Below are 23,887 nucleotides of genomic sequence, written 5' to 3' on the forward strand. Positions count from 1 at the left end.
AAGTCTATACATCGATATCGCGTGCATATTATCGGATAGTGAGCTTGGGCTGTCATTATTTTACCTGGTAATAAAGTGGTATTCGGTTGAAAAAAAGAAAACAAAAAAATTTTCTCTACTCTGACGGGGACTCGAACCCACCAGATCGCCACATTTTGACCAAGCGACACTTGGAGGTCTGTGGTGGGTGACCGATACGAAAAATATAGAAAAAAAGAAAAAGAAAATGACAAAAAGGAAAGGGTGTTGCTAGAAGCGGCGCGTCACGCAAGTGAATCAAAGAAAGGGCAAAAACCGGAGCTCGAGCTATAGAGCTTGTTCTTGGGTGCACGCATTGCGTGCCTATCACATTGAGAAGGATTGGGAAGGAGGTCAGTGATACAAACGATATCGATCGACTAGATTGCTGAAGGTTCTTTCACTTGAAAGCTACAGTAGTCGCGTTCACATTTACCGCTCTCTTGAGGTGAACGAACAAATATTACCTGTCAAGTCGAGAAATTGAACGGTGAGTACTCTTTTAATACACTGGGGTAAGATTGGCTTCATGTATTCAACGAATTACTCGTGTACTCGAAACACTCCTGTTTTCGATTTTCGCGCCCAAATTAAGGTTAACTGCTCCGATGTTCTTTTAAATTTTGCGAAAACCTTTTTGACGGTGTAAAATGTGGGTGCAAACTGACTGCAGCACCTAATCAGTAATTCAGACTGCTGTTGTTCAATTTATTTTACGAAAAGCTGCAATACTCGAGATACTCAAGTCATGAGTTTCAGGCAACTGTTCAATTTCAATGTGAGGAAATTGCCGGCTTTCTTGCAGAGTGGCAGCCGCCTGCGCCTTGATTTTTTAACAGGCAATGAAAGCAATATTAATTAGTCAAGAAATTTGAATGGGAAATTAGGGACACTTTAATTTATACCCAGTTCTAACATCGCGCTATCGTTGTGACAAACTCAATTCATCCTATACCTAATAACATGAAAAAAATTTATGAATTGCGTTCGACGTTTACAGCACGAGGTCTACAACTGCTAGATGCCTTGTTTTGTTACTGCGCATACATTGTGCGCATCCCGTAATACTTGGGTTTCCCATGGGTGCCAGGTAGTGACAGGGATATGAGGGGTACAACCTTAGCTTCCTGCTAATGCAATAGTCATTCCCGCCACACCCCCCTCCCCCCCTTCCCCTTCAATAGGGTATGAAATTAACATTTCGAAGCGGGCACAAGTGGCGACTAAACAATTTTTTTCAGTTGTCAAACTGCAAAATTTGGTGACCAAAAACCTAACAAGTCTTTATTATTAGCCCTATTGAATAACAGAAAGGTAAGAACCGTAATTGACCTAGAATTCAATGAAGAAAAGAGTAAAATTTTTGTGTGGAAAAAGGAGTTTTCATTAAGGACAGTGCCTACTTTCCATATGTTCTGGACATCTCAAGACACTTGGGTTTTGTAATTAGGTGGTGCCTACAAATATAAGGATATTTTCACCTAGTTTGAAACTATGAACCTAGCAAGTGTTCTTGGTATCCATAAAGAAAATAGGGGGTAACCATGCATTTTTCAGAGATAATTACCTAATCTTCAATTTGGGAAAAAATGCCATACATTGCTTTGTATTTTAGCGCTTTTTAGATTTATTGTTGCTTAATTATCTCTTAAAATTGAGTGGCTACCCCCAATTTTCTCTTTGAATTCCAATTATAACACTTGCTAAGTTCTACTTCGCATAGTCATAAACTGCACAAAAATACCTCTGTATTAGCAGGCACCGTCCTTGATGAACGGCTTACTATCTTAGATTGAAACTGGGTGTAACAGACTGCTTCCTTTCTATATGCTAGCACAAAGCCTTGTGCTAGCATATGAAAATTATTGGTAGATTTTTCTAAAGTCTTTAAACTGTTCCTTAACTACAGTAGTCTCCTTCACAGCCGCTATGAACCTAGCAAGTGTTCTTGGTATCCATAAAGAAAATAGGGGGTAACCATGCATTTTTCAGAGATAATTACCTAATCTTCAATTTGGGAAAAAATGCCATACATTGCTTTGTATTTTAGCGCTTTTTAGATTTATTGTTGCTTAATTATCTCTTAAAATTGAGTGGCTACCCCCAATTTTCTCTTTGAATTCCAATTATAACACTTGCTAAGTTCTACTTCGCATAGTCATAAACTGCACAAAAATACCTCTGTATTAGCAGGCACCGTCCTTGATGAACGGCTTACTATCTTAGATTGAAACTGGGTGTAACAGACTGCTTCCTTTCTATATGCTAGCACAAAGCCTTGTGCTAGCATATGAAAATTATTGGTAGATTTTTCTAAAGTCTTTAAACTGTTCCTTAACTACAGTAGTCTCCTTCACAGCCGCTCGGGCCGGAGTCACGCAACGCTCCCTGTCTCAATTCGGTTAACTGCAGAGGCTAACTAAAACTAATTTCCTTCCCTTCTTCTCACAAAATGTTACTTTACTAGTCAGATTTAAAATTTCTTGCCTATTTCTCCCACTTCCCTTCCCTTGGGCACTAATGTGTGTCCTCTCTCAGTGAAAATCATTGGTGGATAGCCTTTACTGTTCCAAACTGCAGTAGAACCCCCAAAACTTGAACTCTACTGTCCATAATATTCGCTTGAAATTTAAAATACTATTTTACAGGGCTAACAAGTTAAAAAATTAACAACCAAAGGTTTTTAACTTATTAAGTCATCTTCAGAAGATGAAAGAAAGCCTGAAAAAAATTCAGGCTTGAACAGGATTCAAACCCACGACCTCTGCGATGCTGGTGCAGTGCTCTATTTAGTAAAGTCAACCACCAAAGTGCCATAACCTCCAAAAGGCATGAACTCCCCTCTGGCCTTTACATGGCAAACAGGCTTGCCTGTAAGCTTCTTTTACATCTTTTTAGCGTTTTTTGTTTACATTCGAGTGTCAAAAATTCTCATTAGGAAGAATTTTGCCCTTAGGAAATGTCTAGAAGAAAGAAAAGGCCTTAAACACAAACCAGAGCTAAGCCAAACTTGTTGCATCAAAGTACTTCGTGATTGTGAAAGAATGATAGAACTTCAATGATATTTGAAGTTCAACAACAACCACGCAAACTTGAACTATTTTTTTTTCTCTTGGGAGTACAAGTTTGTGGGGTTCTACCATAGATGAAGCACAGCGAATCAAGTTGGGTAGAGTAGAGAAGACTAGTGTTGAGTTGAAGAGAGGAGAGTAGAATAGTCTAGTGGTGGTAGAATGGTAGTGGAACAGCAAAGTAACCTGTGGGCTGGATTCATTAAACCTTCTTAAGTTAATATGTGTCCTAAGTATTAAATACTTAGGACACATATCAATAACAGGCTGTAGCAGGCTGTTGTTGGAATAATAATATCTTATTGTTAAGAAACATTACTTTGAAGACCTGTTAACTTATGAGGGCCAAGGTATTAAATCTGGCCCTTGGACTGTATGTAGGGACCATTAAAGTCACATGCAGTATAATCAATAAGAACATGTATGGAATGACAAAACCTCCAAGCACAATAGGGGCTGACATTGAAAAAATTTTGAACTGGACTGTAAAAGGCACCAAAACTTCTTTTGGTGTGCATGGCTGAAATTATTTAATTTCTTTTTAAAGTTACCAAGACAACCCTATTGAAAAGGTGTGGGAAGCACCCCAGCCTTCACTTCTTGATACATGTACACGGGTCCATGCCACCTCTTTTATGTTTTCACTGAGACAGTGACTGTTTTGAAACATTTGTCAGCTTATTGCAAAGTAGCTGAAAGGTCTGGGACAGAGATACAACATCTGTGGCAACCCATTAAGTTCAGTTTTTTACCTGTTTTTGATCTTTTGCTGGGTCCTGGTCTTGTGGACAATTTTCATTTCCAGATCTGGTCCCATTCAAAGTGATAGACTGTGTGGTAAAAATCAAAATGGTGACCTTGAAAAGCAATGACAGCCAGATTCTAATTTGGTGTGAAATCAGCTCCCTGATGACCCTGATAGGGTCATTAACCTGCAACCTTAAAGATACAGTTGCAATTTCAGGGTTTACAGTACAATCTAGTGTAGGTATGAAAGGAATTGCCATTTGGTAAATCAAAGTTATACTCCAAAATGTTCTCCCTATACTTTAAGGCAATAAAATTGTAATTTTTTATATATTATTTCCAAACAGGTTTTCCAACTGTTAAAACTGGTATCACCACGGCACTTTGGAAATGGCCTCACCAGTGTATACTGAAGAACAGCTAAACTATTTTAGGATTTGCTACATTGCCACAGATGTTCTGCCCAAGGGTTTGCGATCAATCTTCAAACAAGAGTGGGACAGGCGACACAAGGCAACACTGGGGGAGTGGAGCGATTCACCAAAAAATGGATTGGACTTCAAAAACAAAGAATCTCCACCAAAGCAAAAAAAAAAATGCTGACCTGTTGGCTACAATGATAAATGGCAATAGGGCTGAGTGGGATTGTACCATGCTCTTTTATGCTATTCTCTTCTCAGATTCTATTAAGGGAGCTAAAGCTCTACCTGCAGCAATTCACTCTAGTATTGATGATCTTAGAAACTTTCGTAACAAAGACTTTGCTCATATGCCACAAGGCCAGCTGTCAGACAAGGAGTTTAAAATTGCTGTTCAAAAAGTCAATGTTGCATTCCAAACACTTGGTCTCTCCACTGTAGAAATCCAAACTCTTATTAAACAGAAAAGTTTCCCGACCAATGAACTGAAAAATGTCCTGACAAAAGTTCAAGCCCTTAACCAAGAACTTCAGAAGACAGATGCTAAATTGCAAGCAACAGAAGAACAGTGTCAGGTCCTTGAAGAGCAACTGCAGCATGAAGTTGAGTCATTTTGTGTCCTGCCACCAAAGCCACCCCACCAAATTGCAGGTCGAGAAGGTGAGGTTGCTGCAATAGAAAGTGAGATGAATAACCTGAAGAAGACCAGTGAGGGAAGTGTCAGTTACTATTATGTCTCAGGGAATCCGGGGAGCGGCAAATCTCAGTTGGCTGGTCTTGTAGCTAAGAAATTCTATGACCAGGCCATAAGTGATCCTACCACCTTGTCGTTTGTAATGACTTTAAATGCAGAGAATTCTGAGTCTCTTTTGGACTCATATGTATCATTGGCAAGGAAAGTGGGCTGTCCAGAATACACCATTACCAACACCCAGATGTCCAAGGATTTGAAGACAGAAGCAAAATTAACCAACCTGAGAGACTTGATTGCCACCAAAATTCACTTTTATGCATCATGGCTTCTTGTGGTTGACAATGTCACTAGTTTATCTGGCACACACGATTTCCTTCCTGAGCATGGAAATGAGCAGTGGGGAAAAGGCCAGTTGCTAATCACAACACATGATTCCTTATGTATCCCCTCAGACAGCCCTTTTGTTTCTCATACTTCTATAAGCAAAGGGATGTCTCCCAAAGATGCCACTTCTTTCTTAAGCATGGCTTCTGGGATCAGTGACCAAGGAATGGAAGATAAAGTAGCAGAGAAGCTAGACTATCAACCCCTTGCATTGGCCAATGCAGCCACATACATGCAAAAAGTGCGCATTAATTCTCCAAACTTTGGATGGAAGGAGTACCTGGAAAAGCTAAAAAAAGGAAAGCATGGTATCATTGAAAATGCTCTTGCTAAAACAAACCCAAGCTACCCCAACACTGTGACTGCCACGACAAGGATAGCTGTTGAAAGAGTCATGAATTCTGATGAGCTAATGAGGCATGCCTTTACTTTTTTCTCTCTCTGTTCACCACAGCCAGTGAGGTTAGACATCTTGACCAATTACATCCTGAACTTTGTGGGTGAAGACTATGACAAAGAGGATATAGGTATTCACATCCAGGGATCATCGCTGGTAGTTATTGAAAAAGAGGACAATGTTGTCTATGTACGTCGGCACCAAGTGGTACACGAGGTTATTAAACTTGTGGTGAAAGGCTGTATGGACACTGATGCACATGCAAGAGCTGTTGATGCGGCAGTGAAATCATTCATCAAATTTATTGATGAAACAATACCAGAGGTTTGGAACGAGTTAGATTCAATTGCTGAAACCAGACATTTTATCCCACACTTGAAGCCTTTGGTTGCGCAAATTGGAATTGTTGCTGATCTTGCCACCATAGAAAAAAATCCGTTTTTCAGTAGGATCCTTGCAAATGCCTCAGATTATTCCTATGAACTTATGATGCTTGGCCAAATTTGTCATCACCACAGTGACTTGTTTTCGGCAAAGGAGTACTACTTTGCAGCTAGGACCCTTCTGGTTAACAGTGAGAAATGTGATGGTGAAGTTGAGGCACAGTTGTACGGTTGTTTGGGTAGGGTAAATACTGACTTGGGTAACTTGAGGGAAGCAAAGAAGTGTTTTGAATGTGCCCGTGGCATTTTCCTAAAAACTCTGGGAACTGAAAATGCCCATGTTGCTAATATGGAAATTGAGTTAGGTAATGTGCAGAGACGCTTGGGTAACAATCAGAAAGCAAAGTAGCATTTTGAACGTGCGCTATCTATTCGACTGAAAATCTATGGACCAAACCATAGTGATGTAGCCTCCGCTTATATTGGCTTAAGTAATGTAGAGAGTGAGCTGGGTGACAGGGAGAAGGCCAAGGAACATCTCGATCATGCCCTTTCGATTAACATAAACAATTTTGGACCTGAGCACGTAGAAGTTGCTCGTGTTTACCATGATCTAGGCATTGTACACACTCTTTTGGGTAACCATCAGCTGGCCAAGGAAAATTTTGAAAAAGCCCAATCAATTTTTCTCCAAAGGCTTGGACCGAAGCATGTCTTTGTGGCAAGGGTTTCTTACAACTTAGGTGTTTTGTACACGAAATTGGGTTACTATCAGCAGGCTAAGGAGGTCTTAGAGCTTGCCCTCTCTATTTATCGCAAAAAGCTTGGACGTGAACACAGTGATTTTGTGAACACTCACTTCTGGTTGGACCTCGCCCAATTGGGCGATCAGCAAATGTTAAAGGAACTTAACGATTTTACCTTATCCATGGAGTTCAAGGCTGCCTTGCCCATCCGACACACGCGTAAACGCAAGATTGCATACAACTGCAATAAGCTAAAGTACAAGTGCTATAAGTAGAGGAACTGGCATTCAATTTAGGTGCCACAAATACTTTAAACCCAATATGGCAGATCCATTCACATGTTTCTTTCTTTTTTTCTCAGTTGTCGCCAATGTTATCGCTCTGATTTTCCTGTTTAAAAACCCAAAATCAAACAGCCAAGCAAGATGTGAAACTCCATATCGGCTGTTTTGGGGGTTCTCTTGAAATTTTGTTAAAATTTGCTGTCGCAAGTTAGCAAGACAGAAACAGTTATCTCAGTACATTGAACTGTTTAATACTATGAAAACCTGCCAGCCTGTGTAGCTGGCAGAATGTTGGGCGACCAAGTAGTGAGGAGGCCAGGGGAATGGGTTGGGTTAAAGGCGATTTGAAATCTCCGCAGCTTACACCACGCACGGCAGGTACGCCACCAAATTTTTATATTTGCAGACAGGCAATACCACCAGCTATGCAGGCTTAAAGTGTTTTCATTTAGCGTCACACTGTAACATGTTGTAGATCACTTATTGATGTATGGAGAGTTTCTAGGCGTAAAGGTTTGACTTTAGATTTTTGGAAGCCACCAAATCCATGGTGTTGTAAAAGTGAAAAAGGATCTTGTTTGTTGGTTCAATGTTTTGTTTCAGTAATAAAGTTAAATCAGTGTTACTTACCAGCGGGTTTGTTAAGGATTTATCTTGGGCCAAGGGATGGGGACTTCCTAGAAAGAGAACTCAGTACGAAATCAAGTAATCAAACTCTGAATGAAGCCACGGATTACAGTTAATTCTTGCTCAGAGAAATCATTTCATATTTTCCTCCTGGTGCTCTAACAGCAATTTCATATTAAAGAGGTTCTTAGTCAAAAATTTGAGTTAGTGAAATAAGAAGTGATGTAGGAAATGCTTGTGGCTTAGCCTGCATAAAAGTCGTTTCCTTTTCAATTGAGTGCAAGAAGTGAACGAAAGCTTCTGAAGAGAAGAAGCTTTACGAACCTCCCACATTTCTTGGAAAGGAAACAACTGCTATGAAGGCTGAACTTTTTGCGTTTATGCAATATATATATATTATAAATATCATCACATAATACGGTATAAATAATTTATTTGTACCATACAGCAGTGCCTATCGGCAGTTCAGTGTAGGTACAGCATATGTCCTTAACAAAACATATACTTGGGGAATTATTTGAATGGCAAACACAATAGAAATACAACATGGTACTTAAGCTTGAAAAAAAAAAAGGTATCTTTATGTCAAGTTACTTTTAAATATATGATGATCTTAATTCAGCAGTTTCTACCTATACACTTTTACAGAAACCCCACTGATAAGAACCTAACTTAAAATTTTAGCCTTAATAGGTTCTTATGTAGAGGGGGCCTAAAATGAAAATCTTAGCCTAACAGGTTCTGAAAACCCAGCTTCTTATACACGGGCTATTACTGTACCCCAATCCCTGATAGAAAAAACAATGTTTCATTCGTGCTTGGTTTTATTAATTTTAGTTTTCATGTGCTTCTTTTTGGATTCCTAGTATTTTTTTTTTCAAAGAAAACAATGTCACTAGATCAATACAAGAGAAAGTCCTTTGTACATTCAGCAGCTCACAAGAGAGAGATTTTCTACTTTTCTAGTATAGTCTGTGAGAGTACAGTCAAACCTCTTTATTGTGAACACCAAGGGGACAGGAATAAGTGTCCGTATTAAAGAGGTGTCAGTTTTAGAGAGGTAGGTTTTATATGGATTTCGGTCTCTCAGGGACAGAGTGAACTGTCCGTTATAGAGAGGTGTCCATATTATAGAGGTGTCCGTAAGGAGAGGTTCCACTGTAGATGTTTTTTTCCCAGCTCTTACTCCACCGGCTTGTTGTAGTCTGAAATGTCAGCTGTCTCCTTCCCCTAACCCACAGGGGGTGTGGGAGTCTCTCTCTCCCAGCCCCCTGTGAGTTAGGGGAAGGAGATGGCTGACATTTCAGACTACTTATTTTGGAGTGCAGTGGTTGAAAGTTAAGGATATTTCCTCTCAAAGGGTACCATTTTATTTTGTTTTTGACATTTCAAGTGAGTAAAGGTAGTCATTCCTGCATCCAACAAGGATTTGCTTATCAACTACAACAGGAGAAGAAAACACTTCCCCAGGTAATGAATATGATCCCAAAAGAACACCAGAACATAGTTCTAGAATATAAAGGGTTCCAACAGTTGAGAAGACAAACACTGCCATGTGAGCCTCACTCAAGTCACATTTCTTACAACTTGTTGTGTGACATGCAGTGTGGAAACAGATTCCTTGACGTGTTGTGTGACAGCTTGTTAAATGATCAACATTCAATTCAGCTACAAAAGGGCTTGAATAAACTTGTGCGTCAGTGGTAAAACACCACTGCAGCTCACCACATAGGGATAAACAGTACACCGATTTATCGTGAGAGCCAAATACAACATAACCAGCCAGGCGTGAATCATGTTCTAAACCTATAAAACTAGGTGAACAGAAAACTGGAGCATTAGTTTGAAACTGCCAAAGTTCCTTTCCTTGGAAATCAAAGCAGTAAAGAAACCCATTGACACATGGACAAACAATGCCTGTTGGTATTAACACTAGTGATGCAAAAACTGGTTTAGGACACTGTTGACTCCAAAGGACCGTGGGCACAGTGGCATCAACGGCAAGAACAACTCCAGACAGTGTTGCAATAAACACTAAATGTGGCTTGTCGCTTATGCATGGAGAACTGAAGCAAGATCCACTGCCACAGTCTAGAGCACAGAGGCATTGCTGGTTTGTGATGTCAAGGCCATACAAGTGGTGATCATGTGACCCAATCCAGGCCATCCCTGTCTGTTGGTCTATGCAAGGAGAGCTTTTCACTGCTGCACCAGTTTGGAATGTCCAGTGTGTTTCTCCTGTGGAGCGGTTGAATACATACACCTTGCCATCATAACAACCTACAAAACAAAATAGAAACAACTTGGGTAAGTAAGAGCTGCATGATACACAGTACACTCCTACTATATGGAATACAATAGAAGAAACAAACCAAAACTAAAGGGCTTGGCAAAAAAACAAAAAAACAAAAAAAGTCAAGTGGACCTTTGGTCTTATTCTGTGTTGCTGCAAAAAGTTAAGCCTGGTGCACACTGGTGACATAATGACATAACAACATAAAGAAAACATCAGTTTTTTTCTTTATGTCATTTATATGTGTCTGCTACATCATTATGTTATGTTGTTCAAACTTGTGACATAAAACATTGACATAAATTTCTGTTTGTATTTGTGTGACTTATATGTCATTATGTCACTAGTGTGAACCTGGCTTTATAGTTTGGCATATACACATTGGCTATCATTAAGAAAGGGTGTTCTATGCCCATTCATTTATTAAGATAAAGCCCAAAACAGTCAAACAATGAAAACTAAAGAGGACCTGCTGCAGTGCTTCATTGATTCCTTTTGAAAAACAAGATCTGAGCATTTACCCAACCACAAATTATACATGTTCCCTACCTACTACAATATATTTACCACATAGTGATAGAGCTGCGGATGATTCTATTCTGTCCCCCACCCTCCTCTCTCACAGGACTTCACCATCACTAAGTCTGATGCACATGAACACATGACCATGGGAACCAATGAAAGCTTCACCCTCACACCTCCCAGGTGAGTACACCACCAGGGGGGAGGCATCAATGCATTTGTACAAGCAAGTCTGCCACTGTAGTTTGGCATATACACATTGGCTATCATTAAGAAAGGGTGTTCTATGCCTATTTAGACTGTTCACAGTCCCCCTATTTTTCCGTGGGATTCTCGAGACCGGTATGCTTCGATGGAGCTGCCGCCATCTTGGTTTGTAAAAGCGAGCGCGATCTGGGGAGAGTGTCTAAACTACCGAGGGGAGGGGAGCGGAGTTGGGAGGCGGCGGGAAAAATAGGGAGACTGTAACAGCTTCTCACTGTCTCGTGTTCGAGGGGCGTGCCGAGACTTTGTCGCCTCGACTAATTGAATGAAACAAAAAATATACTCCCCAGAGATAAACATGTCAAATTGAAGGAAATACGATAGTCCTTGTTACAGTACCGTTTCTGTACCATTTCGAAAGAAAGTACAGTTGCGAAATAAAATGAAGTTGCGAAAGTCTTTCGAGTGTAGGCTTGAAAATACAGTACAGTACGTCAGCTATTTGCAAAGTGAATTTCAATACAAGCGGAACACATGCAGTGAAGCTAACAGCGAAACCTTCAGATACATGCCGCATCTGTAACATTTATTTTAAAATAGCAGTCGGCGATTTCGGGAAGAAAAACAAGTACATTTCCGCAGAAAATTTGTTTAAGATCCCGGAAAGAGCTGGAGTTGCCAGCATTCCTCTAGCCGTTCTTTTTAAAGCACATCCATCTTGGAGTTGAAGTGGATCCATAAGATGGGAAATCTTCACGTCGTTGCAAAAGCGCTTGCGAGGAATGCCACGATCAGCAACGTTTCAAGCGCTTTGTGTGTGTTGTTTCGCCCCAGAGAATTGTTAAAAACAGTTCGCCCTCTACTTCAAAGCAGTCCAAAGAGACGGAAAACTGCAGTCTGCCGCCTCCCAAACGTCCGCTGATTTTCAACTATCAGACCTCCAAGCCGACGAGACAAACGATAAAAATCAAAACATTCCCCACGATCTTCACATTACACGCCAGCCGTATCCACTTTTATATTTTAGAACTCGCGGTGAAAGATACGTCAGTCATGCTGTCAACGCTTCAGAACTTCTATTGTCTAATTGACCAATGAGGTGTTGCCGTTGCTGGTGCAACGGGCCTTTGGAACGCGAGACGGTGAGAAGCTGTTACAGTCCCTCTATTTTTTCGCTTCCCATCCCCCACTCTATACTAACACCCACTCCCGTTCCCCCCGGTAGTTTAGACACTCTCCCCAGATCGCGCTCGCTTTTACAAACCAAGATGGTGGCAGCTCCATCGAAGAATACCGGTCTCGAGAATCCCACGGAAAAATAGGGGGACTGTGAACAGTCTAATGCCCATTCATTTATTAAGATAAAGCCCAAAACAGTCAAACAACGAAAACTAAAGAGGACCTGCTGCAGTGCTTCATTTATTCCTTTTGAAAAACAAGATCTGAGCATTTACCCAAACACAAATTATACATGTTCCTTACCTACTACAACATATTTACCACATAGTGATAGAGCTGCAGATGATTCTATTCTGTCCCCCACCCTCCTCTCCCACAGAACTTCACCATCACTAAGTCTGATGCACATGAACACATGACCATGGGAACTAATGAAAGCTTCACCCTCACACCTCCCAGGTGAGTACACCACCAGGGGGGAGGCATCAATGCATTTGTACAAGCAAGTCTGCCACTGACATGTGATAGCAACTTTGGTCCCAGGAGCTTTTGTTTCTTTAGAAGAGGAGATGGACTGGGAATGACACTTCACTGCAGCCATTTCACTGGGTACAGAAGAGGATTGTGCAAAAGTTTGTTTGCAATTAAATGTTTTGAATGATTGTGTTTGCCTTGTTGTGCAATCAGCTGCACTTGGTTTTGAATTCATACAAAACTTGCAACTTGTCCACTGGTTTCCCCTGCGCACAGAACAAAAACAAGTTTTCAACTCTGATGCACAATCATCTTCATCTTTGCATAAGTCACTGCCTTCCACTGAGGTGGGATTTTTCAAAATTACTCTTTTCCTCCTGGCATCCTTGTCATCCATAAGAACATTTGCATCATCCAAAGATGATTTTCTCTTTAGTGAAGGTTTACCAGCTGGCCTTGTAGAGCCATTCTCAGAATACATGTCTTCATCTCTGTCAGTTTTACCAGCTGTGGTTGTCCTCAAATCACCACTTCTGTGTGCATTTATGTACCCCAGAGGTGTCCCCATAAAATCACCATCATCGTGACTGTGTGTTTGGTCAAGTTTACTTTCAACATAGCAACAAAGAGCACCAAAAGATTTGCTTAGAATAACATCTAATAATTCAGGAAGCTTCTCAGGACTCTTTTGTTGTCTAGATATCCATGCTTCAATTGAATCCGCCAACTTGACGGCACTAAGAGAAGATCCACCACTGGGAATGAACATATCATCGTCTACTACATAATTTTTATCAAAATTTCCCAGATCTTTGTGTTCATTGAGAAACTCCATCTTGCTTGAGACTTTTAATTCCTGTGGTTTCCTTACTCCAATCACTTCCAAGCTCTCCTTCCAAGCATGTTTAAGAAACTCCCTCACAGATTTGACATCCTCAGGGTCTGGCATGTCCTGGATGCCACTTAATAATGCCTTCCTGTCAACCTTTCCATGGGCTGTCATTGGCAGATGAGAAACAACATGAACAAAATCAGGCTGTGCATGAACTGGTAACAAATTGATAAGGCCACTTCTTAGTGACGTTGGCCTGTTGCCATTTTGTACCAAAGACTTCTCAACCACGAATAAGTGAAGTCTGAAGTAACTTGAATAATCTGACTTGTCTATGATCAGAGAACATGTTTCATTTAAGAGTTTTTCAGAAATCTCCCTTTCAATCCAGTCTAAGTTTATTCTCTTGCCCATGCGTTTGATCTGTCGATCTTTTCGCCCACAGAACCAAATGCAGTGATCTTTTACATATGCCCAGTCTCCTGTTGCACGCATTGTTCCTGCGGTAAGAACAGTTTCATCACCGAGGAGGCATACACGATCTGATCCAGCTATAAAAAACAAGGACAGGAGAATGCTGATGTTAAAATCTCCTAGATGTACAAAAATAAATACTTTGTTCAATGTTTTTCTACTTCTTGTCATTTCCTTGATATCCTGTTTTTCTCTCCCAGTCACTTCTTGTTTACACCCTTTTCTCTCAGTTATAACCTCCTCTGCCCTTCTCTTTTCTCATCGGCTTTTGCTCATCTTTTTTCCCCAATTCTTGATCCCTTCTTTCTTAGTTTCTTCACCCTATTTCCACAGATTTCTATCCTCTCCCCTCCCAAAGAATTAAAAAAAGTTTTTTTTTTTTTTCGTTTTGCTTGATGTGTACCACACACAACATCTTAAGACAGTGCCACAAGCTGAGTTAGTCACAAGGAAGGAAGGAAAGAAGGAAGGAAGGAACGAAGGAACGAACGAATGAAAAAGTAGAACACTTGTTGCAAGCTGGAAGATGGTTTTAATTTGTTTATGATGAAATTTATGAACAAATTTATGTACAGTTTTTTAGCATCCAAAATCAATAGTCCGTGACAGTAACAAAACTCCAAGACTATGAATGATATTGTGACTCTAGTGTACACTAACCTATGTAGATTTGCCCCATGCCTTCTTCAACTACTTCTTGTTCATCTCTGATCTCAATATCAGTACCCAACAATGGAACACCAAGAGGTACTGTATTAACAGTATCAACAGGGACATTCTCCAGATCATCAGTCATTGAGTTACCATCGCATGCCACAGTTCTCTCTTCTATCAACTGTTCATTAGGAATGAGATGACAGGAAGCCCAACATGACACCTCAGTGATACCATACAGATTGTAAATCATTGTATTGTTCCCTGGAGGTCTCCATTTTCTCAGGGTGGAGAGAGTAGGGCAGGATTCTCCTCCAAAGGCAAGCACTCTGAGTGAGGTATGTCTACTAAGAACCTTTGATTGGATCAAGTCCTGTCCAATGTAGTGCATCAGAGATGGAGTTGGCTGTTTGAGGAAAAATGCAACGTTGTTTTAATTAATAATTTCAGTGTCATGGGGGGTAGATTAACTGAGCAGTTTCTCTTTCAGGGCTCTTTTAGAATTTCAATCTGAAATCTTCTAGTGTCCCATAAAAATGAAAGCTGCTAAACTGAACTTTACAGTGGAATGGCATCAGAAGTGTGATCACTCAAGGTAAGTATGAACAGTACTTTCATTCCCGTGGTGTTGTTTAATAATATTATTATTATGGTGTCTAACAATCCAAGATGGTTCAAACTTTCGAGTGTGGTTCAAGTAGAACAGCATGACCAATAAAATGAAATTTATTAAATAAGATACTGGTATGGTACTGCACTATTCTCCTACGCCAGTTTTGAAAAAAGTCTTCAATTTGTATTATTTGCAATCAGATTCAGGACAGGTAGAGGGCGTCCAGGTCTAGAGTGACAACATTTAATCTAGAGTTGAAAAATAATTGCTCTCAGGACCTTATTTTCTCTGAGAAAAGGTACCATTCCCTTAGCTCTGCCACTGATAGGAAGTCTTTGGGATGAAGAAAGTGTCAAGCACTATTATAAAACTGAGGAGCTGCTAGACTCCTATCCAAAGTGAGTTATCACGCTACATGTGAGAGTTTACGTTTACGTTATACAGCACATACATGTTACCCACCTGAAAGATAGTGACTTTTTCTTCATCGAAAAGAATCTCACATAACTTAGAAGGAACCACTTTAACAGCATCAGGCACCATGACAAGTCTGGCTCCTGCGGCAAATGCCACAAACATCTGCACTATAAAAGGATCAAAGGTGTAGGGTGAGGCTAGAAAGACCACATCATCTGGCACCACTTGAAATATGTTCCTGTTAAGTAATAATTATTTAAACATGGATTTTAGATGACAGTGAAAGGGTCTACGGAGAGTGCAGGACAGAAGCAGGTAAGGGAAGACAAGGAAAGGGGATGGGGGGGGGGGGGGTAATGTGAAATGAAAGGAAAAGAGGTGAGGTGAGATGAGGTATTTTAACAAGGCTGCTGCCTAACAGGAGCCCAGTAGCCTGAGGTGCTGGCCAAGAAAAAACTCTGGGTGCCTACTATTTTTGCAGCAGCACCTAACACTTCACATGTTAGGCTCCTAACTTCTAGGTTTTTGGCCTTATGGGCTCCTTAACATTTTTCTTAGGCAACAGCCTTGTTTACGATAACTAAGATAAGGTGGAAACAGAGTTGAGACTCCCATAGGTGCACTTGTCCATCAGGCAAAAGGTTATTCCCAGTTTACAGCAGCATGGGGGTAATATTTAGCATTTACAGCCATTTCATCTCTTTCTTGGAGGGTAGAATTAGGAGATAGTTTTTAGGCTGTCGTATATGATAAATAGCGCTAGCAGACTAACCTCTTCTTGAGACATCACTTCATCACAGTAGTTTGAAATTTTGATTTTGGCCAAGAGCACCTTAAAAGGAGGGTCATAACCCTTTGGTTGTTCTGTGCCCCCTTTCAAGAGGGGAAATTAGCGCTTTTGAGAAGGAACTCTTCAAAATAACGTTCCTTGCCTGGGGTCTCTCCTTGCAGGATGGCTGATGATAACTGCATAACCTGTGTACTGTAGCTAACATTACTTACCCGAAATCAGCTATGTTTGGTATTATACAGCTGTGTGGTACTTTAACAGCTTTAGGATCACCTGTGGTACCCGAACTTTGCATGACGTAGGCAAGACCCAGTGAATTGTTCCTCACCACTTCTGGATCAGTGCTTGGTAGTTTTCTTACAAGTAAAAACCCATTAGCATCAAGCACCTCACTCCTGATAAGCTCTATCTTGCAGTCTTGACTTGGTAGACTGTTTTTCCACTGCGACACACACTTCTGAAAAGGCTCTAAGAATTCTTTATCTACAAGCACCAGACTTACACTGAGTCTTGACAAGAATGAACAGATAGCTTCTGACGGCCAATTCTGATCTATTGGCGCAAAACAGCTTTGATGTCTCAGTATTCCAAGGATGCAGGCCACCAAACCAACAGATTGTTGGGAATAAACTGCTATAATTTCCCGCTTTTCGCACAAGGATCGTAAAAACTCCTCCACTTTGGAAGCTTGAACATCAAGTTCCTGATATGTTAAGTGTTGTTTGCTTGTCCCGGAGTTGAACGTAACAGCAATATTACCAGGAAATGAGCGAGCAGACTTCTCAAATATGGAGTCGAGTCTTTCCATGGTATGGTTAATTAAAAGATCACGACATGTGTTGACTTGCCTTCCAAATACTTGCGCCACCAAAGGGCATGATTTCAAATGCTTTTCCTTGATTTGAGGCTTAATTAACTTGCAAAAAGACAGAGAGAATATCGAAGCTCGATTCTCCAGCGTCTTATCCCCATCCCCACAGCATACATCTAACTAACAACGACCTATTTTGATGACTAACCGCTGACTAAAGAGCTCAGACGCTCAACCTCGTTCCCAGGATCTCTATTCTTCCCGCCCCTGCGTAGGGAAGAAGAGAGACCTTGGGAACGACGGTGCTCAGAAACTTCGAGAACCTTCTAGAACCTTCACATTAGCATAATGCGTAAATACATTTTGGCGGGAAAAGGGAAAAATTTTGCTGAATGAAAATATAGCATAATGGCGGCCCGTCTTCGTTGTGGGATAGTGTACGATGAAACCTCGTTTCTAAATCATTCCTCTTGCTATAGGAGATATAGGGAGACAGGTAAGAGTTTTTAGAATTTTTTTCAAATGTTTTAGAGCGAATGTAGACGACAGAACTGTCGAAAATGTTTCTTTACCACGTTCGATATCGATCGCGATGAAGATGAGACTCGGCGGCAAGACGTACGTGTAGCGCGTATTTAACATTTTGTCTTCGTTTTTGACCTTTTGTTGCCTTACACACCATGGTTCTACTAGACTTTGTGGCTATTTTTTGGTTTTGTTTGACATCTGAAATTCCTCGTGGTACTCTTCACCCTCTCAACTTTTTTCAGGGGCGCTTTCACTATTAATTTTATATACATTCGTGTTATTCTGGTACGTTTTAATAGTCGACGAGAGGGCACTTGAGAGAACTGAGGGGCCGGGGAAATGCAGTTAAAGGGTAGTCCATTTCGCACAGTTCGCAGCCGTCGCTCGTTCGTAGCCTAATTTTCCAAAGGAGAGCTCAGCTCAAAAGCCCCGCCAGCAGCACTCCCGCCGGCCCCATGTCGCGCCAAGACAAAATCACAGTATAGTTTTGTACCCTGAAGAAGGCAGCATTGCCGAAACGTCGGTTTCGAATTATCTTTCAGCGTCTATTTTATAACTTTTGAATTCACATTTAATAATGACTGCGCTGCATGTGTATGCTAATATTAGCATACAATGTATAGCCGTTGCCAGATCTGCCAACGCCAACACAACGCCATATCGCATATCCATATAGGCGGTCACATTTCAGCCAATGAGAATCCTTGTTAGAATATGTGTATCACTTGTCAAAACAAAGCGAAAACAAACCAGCATTTTCAAAATGGCGGGCGAAGGGAACATATTTTGCGAGCTTCGAGCGCTAAAGTATTGTCTTCTTTCGAGGAAAAAAGCTATTATTTTAGGAAACCAAACTTAAAGTGAAAAGAATGTTGGATGTGTTACAGTGTTAGACAATAACGAAATCATCCAGGGAATACGTTTACGCGTACTTTACGCATATTTCGTCGCGATCGAGGACTCGGGTTTTTCGATTCTAGGCTCGTTACGAGCGCTGAACATTACATCTCTCACAGAGAGCAAAATCTTTCAAAGACAAGCAACGTGAATTCAGGCAACATGATTTAGTGAAATCGTTCCGATTGTATTTTGAAACAGGAGTTTGGAAGCGGTAAGCAATTACACTGTCGAGTCACGGTGCATATTTTCAGTAGTTCTGTCGATGTGTTGATGACACTTATATACAAGTAAGCTTATATATAGCAGATTTTACATTGGTTTTTGTTAATTAAAAAAAAGCTCATATTAAAAAAATGTGGACAACTTAAAATTTGTAATAACATTTTATTATTACTATAAGTAATAATTGTACAGTTACGGACTTTTATAATTAGTCTATCTGTACAGAATCAGGAATTGAAATAAATCCTTTATGATTGGCAAGATCAACTAACATCCAGTATTTATTTTCTCTCTCAGATAGAATAATATATAAATCTTCATTAAAATATTTGACAGATCATGCTGAACAGTATTGCCATTTTTTGTTTTACAACTCACAAAATCAATTTACCTAATATGAACTGCAAATATGGCCAGAGACCTCCGAGTAGTCATGACTAATTTAGAAACTATTGATTCTCCACCAAACTATATTGTTTTCACTGATGTGTTCAAGAGTGTACAGGAATCCCGTAGCATTCTAAAAATTGAAAGATACAGGCAAAGTTTGACTCATAGGGTTTCTACGAAAGACAAAAGTTCATCTAAATGGGCTCCTGTTTAGATTCATACTTTCCTTTTGAGAGTTTTGGCGCAGAATTTGTAATGACCTTATGCAGGGTGAGTAAGGATACCTCCTGGAATCACACAGTGCAGTAATGGATACCACCCATTAACTTATATGGATAATGTAATCATTCCTCATCACAAGAATACAAAGGAGTACAAATTTATTCCATTTTGTATGAACTTTACATCACAATTTACACTTTAATTGCACTATTCGTTTCTTGCGTTCTTGAGTCTTAGCTTACTGTTGTACCTGCAAGATTAAAATACAAATTAATCATCAGTGTCCCGCTGTATAGTGACATAGACTACTGTAGACCACATTATTTAATGGTCTTGAAGTTGAAATCTGCCTTAATTGTTTTTCATAACTGATATATGCATTACATTTACTGCAAGAAATGATTTGGTACTTTGAAAAAAACTCCAAGTTCAAGGACCAATCAAAACATGCTAGGACTATGATTTCTGTAGCATGAATCAAGTACCATTCGAACTAAAGTGGATAGTCATTACAACTTCATGCCAATTTAAGCGTGTACCCCAAATTTTGGGGTCGTTAAGTATTCATATATTCAAGCTATTGTTCTCTCTTTTGTGGAACAATTTCCGACAATAAGGCATGTTTCCGAAGATCGCAAACTCTTTGAACAGTAGGTGAAATATTTTATCTTTCCCTGGGGAAGCTAGAGAAATGAAACCATGATCACGTTGACTCGCAACACGCCGCTTCAGGATCGAGTTCCAACAACTTCCCGTCCTGCAAACTAATGAACAATCAATAAACAAATTCCTTTCGCTAAACGGTACATGGATTTGCTGATTTGTTTGCAGCTAAAAATTACTTAGAGAATCACTGTATATAAAATGTAAATAAGGTCAAAAAGAGCGCGTGGTACATCTGCGAAAGAGCTAATGTTATTGTTTGTCAATGTGTTATTAAGTATAATCAGCATGCGACTTCCATGCTGAGTTTCCCTGTTTTCTTTTTTTATTCCTTTTTCGGTTTGATATTTTAGAATCTCTTTGCTGGGAGCAAGTATTTTAGAAAAACAAACTTAATTATTATCGACCGCGTCTTCACTCGCAATAAACAAAGCGCCCAACATCAAATGCCAGTTTGCTTACAGTGAATTACAATTACAACTCTTCACAGCTCCTCCTTTTCACGCTTTCTTTAGAGAATACAAATCAATGTTTTAGCTCTTTCGTGAAAAAATGGTATTTGATTTACACACAGTACACACGTCGGGAAGATGATCATGCCATGCACAAATTTAATTAAGCATAATAACTTTGCTGTTCTAAGCACCGCTTGACAAAAAATATCGAAAATCGGCTTACAGTGATCAAAACATCACATTTGAGATCTCTTTTTAAAGTTCTGAAAAGACGCTTCGTTCATTGATATAAATAACAGCTTAAAATATTTTGCGAAGAACTCAAAACCATCAGATGTCTGCAGTGATTCCGCAGAGGTCCTAAAAATATCAAGAACAAAGGAATACTCTCGCAACTTCGCGGCTCAAGGCTGCTTAATTAGTCTATTGCTCCTGTCTTTTGAATTCGCTTCAGGGTGTTCCTGCAAAGTTCTCACTTTTCTCAACCGCGTAAAAACGAACTAATTTGCATCATTCTTCGCAGCTGCCGAAGTGAATGCCCAAAGGAATAAAGAGAGCCTTCAGGCAACAAAATCCAGCGGAGTCGCCCATTTCTCAATGACACACTTAAATCGGCGTGAAGTTGTAATGGTACTTGCTCACTGATTCACCATTTAGAGTTCAATATGCCCCAGGAGCTCCCAGGTTACAAGGAGAAGAATAAAGAGAAAAGCTTTCCTGTTTCCCTAACTACCCAAAGACGTCATTGGTCATATTTTTCTTCTCTCCTTCTAACCTTGACGTCCATATGCTCAGTAGGACTGTTTCACTTAATTTCAGCCTCTTTGGTTTGATGGCCTTCCCCTCTTAACAGTTTGCACACCACAAACTGTGCAATTAACATCATGAGGGAGCCAAGTCTGCCGGACTGTTCTTGTCTTTAAACTCCCATCAAGATAATTCTTGTTCCCACAGATCAGTCGACATTTCACACAGATAAACTGTGGATGGACATTTTGGGAATCCAACAGCACAGATGCGCCCCAAATTTGTTGGACTTCAGTTGCAAAGTCTCCAGCGTCCACTTTTCGTGTTTGATCCACGATGTTGCTGCTGCAAATTCGACACAGTGAAGTGATATTTTGGATATGGATTTCCATAGCCTGATAGGACCAAAAAAGAAAAAGGCAGAAACCCGTAAGCATGTATTACTGCGAAAAATTATAACACTGCGATCTACAGGATCTACATGGAATTACGGGGTGCAGACCGGTGTTTGGGACCTCGAACTTCAAAATTTGTCTACCAAAAATCTAGGTTGTCTACCATCCCCACATTCAACATGATAGAAGTTTATCGATATAACAATCGAGGAAAATTATCTAGAACTTCATAAAAAATCTTTTAATACAAAAATAGCACGAAAATTGCTCACCAACCTTGAAAAGTGGGACAAAAACGGGCCTACATCTCTATGTTCAACGGACAAAAAAAGTCGCAAAGTCCTTTCAAATCGCCACAAGGGAATTCCAATATGGCAACCGAACCCAGCAAAGCTAAATACGTCGTGTATTATTCATGGAAAGTCCTTGATTAGGGCATAAAGAGTCTGGGAACAAGGAACTCCATTCATTTTGCGATGCGTCCGCCATTTTCCTCGAGAACAATGGTTCCATGACATCACAACTATCCTTAAATATAGGGATTTCCCGCACTGTTGAAGAAGCTTTCGTTTCGCTGGCTTGCAAGTTTAAAATTCCCAGCTTAAATTAGCATGAGAAGCTGGCCATCTGACAATTGGAGTTAGCGCTGTCAACATAAGTTGTCAGGCTGAGATCATGTGGCTATCCAATCAATTTTATAGAGATATCACTGACAGGAGTCACCTTTGCCTGTAGAAACTCGGCACTCCAACAAAACAAAAAACTCTCAAGAAAATATTGCCATTTGTCATTACTTTTTAACCATCAATGCATTTAAACAAGCATTAATGAAGAACTGGATTTTAATACAAAATCAGCCGTTGCTGAAAAATATGTATCTACATGTAAATAAAAATCTCCGGGCTAGATCATTTTGTTAGATCGAAAATTTGAAAAAAGGTTAAAATGCATCACAACCAGAAACCACAAAGGGAGTCTGCATACCCTTACCAAACCAATGATATGGTAATAATATGGGGAAAATGAGAGCCATATATGGCCCATATATGGAAAGTAACTGGGTATATTAAATCAAAATATGGGTTTTATAACAATTATAGGCCTGTCGTTGTCTCCTTTGATGATGTCTTGCAGCTTCACACAAAACCACCAACAAAATATGCACGTGGAAAACTTATGTCATTAAAAATATGTTGAGATAACGGGATAAATACTTCAGGATTTTAGGACTAGGCGTAATTGTTTTCAATCCTGAATGTGAAAACAAAGAGGTTTAGAGACACTTTCATAATGCACTTTGAATTTGTAAATAGGAAATTGTTACTAGTGTAGTTAAGATTCTTATAGTTTGAAATTTTAAACATGCTGTATGTAACACAAGTAATTCAGCTTATAGCTGCAAGTTGGTTTTTTAATAAACAATTTATCTATATATCAGGACTAAAAGTCAGGTTACTTGCTATATGATGATTTGGGCTTTGGTTCTGATGAGGAACTTGATGTCCCAGTCCCAGGACACCAGATTTACAATATTCGCTATCCACTAAAGGGCAATTGAAAAACATTTCACTATCTCCCAAAAACATGGCCAAGACAAAGGATTTCTTATCATAAATTATTTCAAGAATTGACGAGACGTACAATTGTATAACATGTACAATCCAGGGCTGGAAAACTGCCTCTCTGGTTTCAGAGTGTGCAATCTCAACATTTTCCGAGGGAGCATATGCCCCTACCTCCTTGGCAAGCCAAGTACCAAACACACGACATGAACCTCTCCATCCGGTGCTTTTCAGGATGGATCCGGTACTCTCAAATACTGCTGAAAGCCCTGGTTTTTATGTGGTAAAAAGTGGAGGTCAAAGGCGGACCCCAATCTTTTGCTCCTGCCTGGTTTTCTCTGACAGTAACACTAAAACTGTTGATAAAACTAGATTTTACTTACTATTTGAAGTTGCTGATAATGATGTACTATCGTGCCCTCAATTTCAAAGTGTTTCCCTCTTATCTTATTGATTAATTTGTTGTCTATTTTAAAAGTTTTGGTGCTGCCCTCCCGCTACCATCCTTGGCCACATGAATTTGGATTTCCACCGGGAGAAGTTGTCATTGATCGCAGCTGGCCACTTGTTGTGTTACCTGACTCAACATTGCCTAACCTGGTGGCTGTTTCAGAGTCTTCATCTGCCTCGATGCCATCAAGCAATGATGATGCTACTCTTATCAATTTAGAACAGGTACTTAATTTTAGAAATAAGGAATTAAAAAAAAAAGTAATGGTTTTGTAGTGTTAGACCCAGTCAAATTTCTGCTGTGATTGACCATGGGACTA

General features: G+C 40.0%; 2 protein-coding genes and 1 pseudogene across 3 annotated transcripts in view; 2 read left to right on the forward strand and 1 right to left on the reverse strand.

The window, feature by feature from the left end:
- Positions 1-206: 206 nt before the first annotated feature.
- On the forward strand, positions 207-7,762 carry LOC146471578 (uncharacterized; annotated as a pseudogene). The gene is made up of 2 exons (XR_014866673.1): positions 207-508; positions 4,184-7,762. The product of XR_014866673.1 is annotated as an uncharacterized LOC146471578 (transcript).
- A 1,366-nt stretch (positions 7,763-9,128) lies between these two features.
- Positions 9,129-17,067, reverse strand: LOC146471579 (beta-alanine-activating enzyme-like). Its single transcript, XM_085120094.1, has 5 exons — positions 16,435-17,067; positions 15,478-15,670; positions 14,409-14,808; positions 12,272-13,825; positions 9,129-10,050 (listed from the first exon to the last, which is right to left on the reverse strand). The coding sequence occupies exons 1-5, from the start codon at positions 17,028-17,030 to the stop codon at positions 9,140-9,142; spliced, it is 3,654 nt and encodes a 1,217-aa protein (XP_084976220.1). The 5' UTR covers positions 17,031-17,067; the 3' UTR covers positions 9,129-9,139.
- A 337-nt stretch (positions 17,068-17,404) lies between these two features.
- Positions 17,405-23,887, forward strand: part of LOC146471580 (uncharacterized) — a 51,383-nt gene continuing 44,900 nt past the window's right edge. Inside the window, exons 1-2 of the mRNA XM_085120158.1 lie at positions 17,405-17,529; positions 23,596-23,792. Coding sequence (XP_084976284.1) covers positions 17,442-17,529; positions 23,596-23,792 — 285 coding nt within the window. The 5' untranslated portion in view covers positions 17,405-17,441. The remainder of the gene's footprint in view (positions 17,530-23,595; positions 23,793-23,887) is intronic.

This window comes from Pavona decussata, unplaced genomic scaffold, assembly GCF_977016875.1.
Source record: "Pavona decussata unplaced genomic scaffold, jaPavDecu1.1 SCAFFOLD_102, whole genome shotgun sequence".
Classification (NCBI taxonomy): Eukaryota; Metazoa; Cnidaria; class Anthozoa; order Scleractinia; family Agariciidae; genus Pavona; species Pavona decussata.

Excerpts from the sequence above, each read along its gene's own strand:
- LOC146471579 (XM_085120094.1), bottom strand. The coding sequence starts at position 17,030 with ATGGAAAGACTCGACTCCATATTTGAGAAGTCTGCTCGCTCATTTCCT. Across the intron at positions 15,671-16,434 it reads CCAAACATAGCTGATTTCGG|GAACATATTTCAAGTGGTGC; the intron begins GTAAGTAATGTT and ends ATTACTTAACAG. Across the intron at positions 13,826-14,408 it reads CATGGGGCAAATCTACATAG|CTGGATCAGATCGTGTATGC; the intron begins GTTAGTGTACAC and ends TGTTTTTTATAG.